We start from the raw sequence: 6,000 nt of genomic DNA, 5'->3' as shown, positions 1-6,000 counted from the left end.
TCAGAATACAGGGGTCCGTTAGGCTCCCTTTCGTTTAATGCGAACACGAGAGAGCTTACAATTCACAATTAAACACGAGCACAGAGAAAGTACCGGGGATCCTGAGGTCAGTGTCAGCCTCTTCTTCCTCAGAACTGGTACTGACCCCCACCCCAAGCAGCCGAGGCGGTGGGCCTGGCACTGCTCTCTGGGTGCCACAGGGGGAGGGTGCCCAAGCCGGCTAGGCTGCCCTGCCTCCTTCCCCCAGGGGCTCGGAGTTGCTATCGTAAACACTGAGCCCCCTCTCCCCGCCCCCAGTTAAGCTGACAGTGATCAGATACTGTCAGCTGGCCTTTCTAGCTCACTCACGGTCTCCACTACCGCCTGGGACGGGCAAGCTGGTCGGTGCAGCCTCCAGGTGGACACAGCTACAAGAGCCCCCGGGCATCAGCCAGTGTCGGTCCCCCACACCCCGTCCCAGGATGTGAGCCCTGCAAACGGGTGGGTGGGTGAGTGACTTTCAAGGCCTCTCCGGTCACTGGCACAGGGCTGGGTGCTGGGCTCTGGGCTTGCCACAGAGGGCACCGAGATAGACAAGAGCGTGATGGGTCTCTCTTAACCAAAGTCAGTGCTACTGAGAAAATGGATTTGCAGAGGGCGCTGACTTCACATCACAGATAGGATTTCAGGGTCTTCACCTCAGATGAGCCTCGCCGCAGAGCTGAGGTGGCCCACCGGGGGCGCCATGCCTGGCCATGCCCAGAATCACATGGGCCACGTCACTTCCTAGTCACTGCCGTGACTGTGACTTCTCTATAAATGTCCAAACTTCCCAGTGGCTGGGAGAAAAGCATCTTACCACACACAAGTGCTGCCTCGTCTCCTTCTTTAAAATGCCTGGGAACGTTGGTGAGCAGCCCTCCTAACGCAATGAGCTTCCGAGCACCGCCCTGATCCCTACCCAACTCCTGTTACTCAGGACACGGCCCCTCCCTGGGCCCTGAGGTCACCCTGTTTTGCATTCATAGCTTGCTGTCACCTAAAGTCCCTCAGGGCCGCCTCCAGCCCAGCAGCAGAGGGGTGGGGACATCAGCCCTGGCCAGCCTGGCAGGGACAAGCCTGGCAAAGCTGACAACAGCCTGTCCCACGAGGGCAGGGCGGGGAGGTCCTGGGGACAGGCTGACCTCACCAGCGACCCCTCTGCTGCTCACTTCCGGGAGCCGCACACGATCCAGCCTGCCCGGCGTGAGCCTGCAGGCGGGGGTGTCGGGGGGCCCACGGCATGCCCTGTATAACACGAACACACGAGGCCATCTAAGCTGCGGGGTCTGTTCAGATGTCAACTGTCTCCCTAAGAAGTCGGAGTTGCCTCATCCCGACCTAGCGGAAGTGGAGGGGCTGACACAGCAGTCCTGCAGCATGTGAAGCTGGATTAATAGGACCCCGCCTTCCTGCTGACTCACACGATGCTTCCAGAAGTGCTCTCTGACACCGCAAACTCGTTATCCATAGACGGGGGCTCTAGACTCTAGCTCAGCCCGACAGCAGCGCTCCCAGGATCAGGACCACACGTGGGCCTGACAAATGTTCCAGGAAGGCAGCTCTGCTCCAGCCAATCACGACGGCGGCCGCCGGTGCGGGTGCCCGCGGGCCCCCACGCGCTGTCCGTCAGAGGACAGGCAGGGTGACTAGAGACTCGCCGAGTCAGGTGAGCTCCCAAACCAAACCAACGTCCCTTTCCCCTCCCCTCCCCACCATGTACATCTTTAGGCAACCAACGGGCATGCTTCAGGCTCTGATGCTCATTCTTGACGTCTGTAGCTTTTGCTACCAAAATAAGCACACACGCCCCCAGCCCCAGTAGAAAACTCACTGAACTAATCTTGTCAGCCTGGAGACCATGTCCGGTCCCACAGCATCATACGGGAATTAGGCCTGAGAGCCACAGCCTCCTACACATCCAGAAGATTCCTGAACTCTCAAGGCAGGGATACTGTGACATGCACGTTTTCACTTAAATGAAAAGCCACCACTTGCACCAGCGCTTAGGAAGCCCAGCGGCATAAGGGCTGGAGCTGGAACGAAGGACAGAAATAAAAACACCCCTGGGTGTGGCATGTGAGCGGTGTCACCCGGCGCTCACCGGTGTGCTCCTGCGGCTGAAAGCCGCCCAGCGAGGCAGTGCAGCGTGCAGGGGATGGCAGGGCCCTGGGTTCAGACTCTCGCCCTGCAGCACGCGTGTCCTCTGGCTGCCCTCCGCTCGGTCTCCCCCTCCCCAGCTCACTAAGGATTTCCGCAGCAAGGCTCTCCGGAGGCCCTGCGGCAGGGCGGGCGCACGAGCCAAACTCACGAACACCCAGAGCTCGTCCGGAAAACTGAGAACGACAAGAAGCCAATGACATCGAAGGAGCAGCGTGGCAGCCGTGGGTCCAAACGAAACAAGGAGCTGGGTCCCAAGCAGCGGCCCTGTGTGCCCACAGCCTGCCTGGCGGGGCAGGGCCTAGCATCCTCAGCCCCTTAGATCCGGGGCGGCTCCGGCGGCAGTGGCTCCGCGGACTGCGTCTGCAGTGCTGAGTATTTCACTAGGGACAGGAGAAACCCGTCAGGAAGGAGTCATGTCCACCCCACACGAAGACACAGAGACATGATCATGTCCTTTCCTGGGCACAGAAATCCGGTTCCCTGCGTGTCTGTCCCAGACAACTGGCCCCTGGCGCCCGCTGTGGCCCTGGAGACGAGCTCGGCCTCTACTTCCTCATCTGTAAAGTGGGAATGGTCCCGGCACAGTGGCTGGGAGCAGTTTTTGCGATTTTTTTCTATTTTTTGGCCACGCCGCCTGGCTTGTGGGATCTCCGTTTCCTGACCAGGGATTGAACCCGGGACCCGGCAGTGAAAGCACCGAATCCTAACCACTGGACCACCAGGGAATTCCCAAGGGAGGAGTACTTTAAATAAAGCACGTAACACAGCACCTGGCCCATGGTAGGTACCAACACAGTGGTGGCCAAGACTTGAAAACATGAGTACAGTGACTGCAGCTGTAGAGTCCCTTTTCCCACGTTTGAAACCCAGGGCTAGCGAATCCATCCGGCATCCTATCCTAAGCGACCGGATGCCACCCCCCCCCCCCCCCGCCAGCGCGCCCATGGCAGCCCCGGGCGGTCCCTCCCGGCCGCAGCCTCAGCGCCCAGCCCAGCAAAGGCACACCTGGGCTCCCGCCCACCCCGGCCTGGAAGCCCTTCCCCGGCCTCGGCTGACGACAAGCGGCCTTTCCTGGTCGCCTCGTTGGCATTCTGGGGCCACAGGCTGCATCTGCCTTGAGAGGTTGGCCACTCCAGGCCGGCAGCCTGGCGTCTCGCAGCCTGTAACCGCTGGCGGCTCACCGCAGCCGGCAAGTGCCTGACGATCACAGGACGGCGGGGGTGGGCCTCCCTCTTGCCTGTGGCAGTTTTCAGATGGAAAGGGCCCGGGTCGAGGTCTAAAGGATCCCCACAGCTTCCGCCGGCATCTGGCTGGCGCGAGTCTGTCTCCGCGGGCGGGGAGCAGAGGCTGAGCCCGCACGGTGAGCAGACGGCCCTGGCCGTGCTCCCCGTGTCCCTGGCATCAGCCCATCGTTCTGGCTGGGAGTTCTAGAAATGGCCACCTCTGAGCATCCCTGCTTTCCTAGCCCAGGTCTGCTCGGTGCCGGGCCCAGCCGCTAGGAGGCCTTCAGCAAGACAGTGACCTGGAGGTCCTCACCTTGGGGCTCCTCACACACAACGGCCTCCGGGTTCTCCCCCTTCACGTAGTCCGCACTGAGACCCTCTGCAAAAGGCAAAGGGCGGAGTTGGTGACTGACGCGGAAGCAAAGGGTCCCCGGCCACGAGGCAGAACGCCTGACCAGGCCCTCCGTTATGGTGAGAAAGCCCAACCCCCTTGACGAACTCAGACCCCTGCAGCCCGGGCCACCCAAACGTCTCTGTCCCCGCATCTGGGTGCAGAGCGGCCGGGAACGTGTTGCCCTGCCCCGGACCTCTCGTCCTCCCCCCTGATGTGACATGCGGCAAAGTCCCCGACACCCATCCCCATTGGCAGGTGCCACCACGTTGTGAGACTGTGGGCCACACGGCAGCTCCGCCCAGCAGAGGGGCACCGGATGGCAGGGCTCAGCGCCACCCCTGGGTCCATGTGCTGGCCCAGGAGCCAGGGAGGCCAAGAGGGAGCCCGGCACCGCGTGAGTGACTGATGGAGAAGGGGCGAGGCAGATGGCTGGATGGGCTCCGCTGGGCAGCAGGAAGAAGTTTGTCCCAGCCCCAGAGTGGAGGGCCCAGGACCCACGGACGGCTGCTCTGGTCCAGTGAGTTATTTGGGCTTCCTCCCCACCTGCGTCCAAGAGGGACCTGGGGACTCTACAAAGCAACCTCTGCAGGCCAGCACTCAGGCCACTGAGTGGACCCCACCCCTGCCGCTGCGTGGGGGGACTCAGAGGCCATGTCTTAGCCCTGGATAAGCCGGGGACTGGAAGCCTCATCAGAGCCCTGGGCCTGTGGGAAACTCGGGCCACAGTTCTAACCAACCGACTGAGCAGGCGCCAGCGTAAGTCACTCCGCCATCCCGGGCTGCACTCAGGCTCCTCACCTGCCTGCCCTGGTGCTCGCCGGGCTCAAGGCGGGCGCCAGATGGGCCCAGGGAAAATGCGGGTGTCGCTTGGCGGCAGGTGTGGGGTGGGATGGGTGACAGAGCCAGTGGAAGCTGTTCCCAGCGGATGGGCCAGGGCCAGGAGGAGCGCCCTGAGCCTCCTGATCTCTGTGCAGCTGCCTGCGGGCAGGCCTCTGGGTGCTTCGCAGGGGTGACCGCCAGTGGGCGTGAGTCCTGAACAGGACCTCCACGCCCGCCCCAGCACCCCGAAACGCACGTGGAAAACTAAAGATGGTCGTGGTTTCAGCCAGGTCGGTGAGCACAAGGGGACGGGGGCGCGGGGTGGAGAGCGGCGACAAGGAACGAGAGAAATGGGGAGGGGAGGGGAGGGGAGGGGAGGGGGGGTGGACATGAAGTGTAGAGGCCAAAGCGGAAGAGGAAGATGAGTAAGTCAAAGCACGTCGTTACCTTGACCTTCTGCTGCATCTGAAGGCAAGACACAAAGCTTAGGACCCTGGAGCAAGAACTCAGCCCCCGGCAACAAGCCACGTGGGCTTTCCACGCGACACGCCGACCCTTGGCGCTGAGGGCAGAGACATGGGGAGCAGAGGGTCCCCCAGGCCGGGACCCCTTTGGTGGCAGTCAATACCGCAAGCCCCCGAGCACCACTGCGGGGTCAGGCCCTCCTAGCAGTCACATGCCATCCCCCAGGGCGTCCCCGTGCACCGGGTGCAGGGCAGCTTCTGCTCCACCTTCCCTGACTTACTTCCCCGAGGAGATGGTTGAGGCCACTCTGGGCGGACGCTTAACAGAAAGCGTGGGCATGGGAGGTCCTGTCCCCCAGCTTCTCAGGGGATTAACCACCCAACGGACGTCCATGGGGCTCCTCCTGATGCCAGCCCAGCCTAGGTGCCAGGGACACATCAGTGGCTGAAACACACACAGCCCCCCACGGAGAGCGATGGGCTGGGGGGTGGGGCAGCAGCCGCGGACACAAGCCCACAAGCCCCGTCCCGCCCCAGCGGCGGCACGGCGGGGCAGCAGGGGGCGCTGTGGCAGCGTGCAAGGCAGACATCTCCTCTGGCCCACAGGCTGGGAGGGCGGGAAGGCTGCCTGGGAGGGGGTCCCAGGCCTGAAGGAAGAGGGCTGCTAGGGGAGTAAACGGGACGCCGGGCGGGATGCTGGAGCAAGCGGCGCCCACTCGGGGAAGTCAGTGCGGCTGTGGACAGGCTTCTGGGGACGCGTCCACGGGCAGGGAAGAGAAGGGATGCGGTTGGAGCCAAACCATGAAGGGCTGTGAATGTGAAGCCCAGGGGCTGGGCCGGGAGGAAGTGTGCATTTGAAATGGGTCCCGCAGGCTGCTCAGAGCAGGGAGAATGGTGGGGGAGACCGGGGCAGGCGGGG

At 62.9% G+C, this 6,000-nt stretch overlaps 1 protein-coding gene across 2 annotated transcripts in view; it reads right to left on the bottom strand.

Annotated features, from left to right (window-relative positions):
- The window catches only part of CD99L2 (CD99 molecule like 2), a 112,479-nt gene continuing 106,479 nt past the window's right edge, over nucleotides 1–6,000 (bottom strand). Inside the window, exons 10-12 of one of the 2 annotated variants that reach the window (XM_067723027.1) lie at nucleotides 5,065–5,082; nucleotides 3,718–3,783; nucleotides 1–2,561 (exon numbers count right to left, since the gene is read on the bottom strand). In XM_067723027.1, coding sequence (XP_067579128.1) covers nucleotides 2,497–2,561; nucleotides 3,718–3,783; nucleotides 5,065–5,082 — 149 coding nt within the window. In that variant the 3' untranslated portion in view covers nucleotides 1–2,496. The remainder of the gene's footprint in view (nucleotides 2,562–3,717; nucleotides 3,784–5,064; nucleotides 5,083–6,000) is intronic. The other variant, XM_067723029.1, reaches the window with a different exon arrangement.

This window comes from Pseudorca crassidens, chromosome X (genome assembly GCF_039906515.1).
Source record: "Pseudorca crassidens isolate mPseCra1 chromosome X, mPseCra1.hap1, whole genome shotgun sequence".
NCBI classification, from domain to species: domain Eukaryota; kingdom Metazoa; phylum Chordata; class Mammalia; order Artiodactyla; family Delphinidae; genus Pseudorca; species Pseudorca crassidens.
Note: the sequence above shows the minus strand (reverse complement) of the source record. Positions and strands in the feature narration are given on the sequence as shown.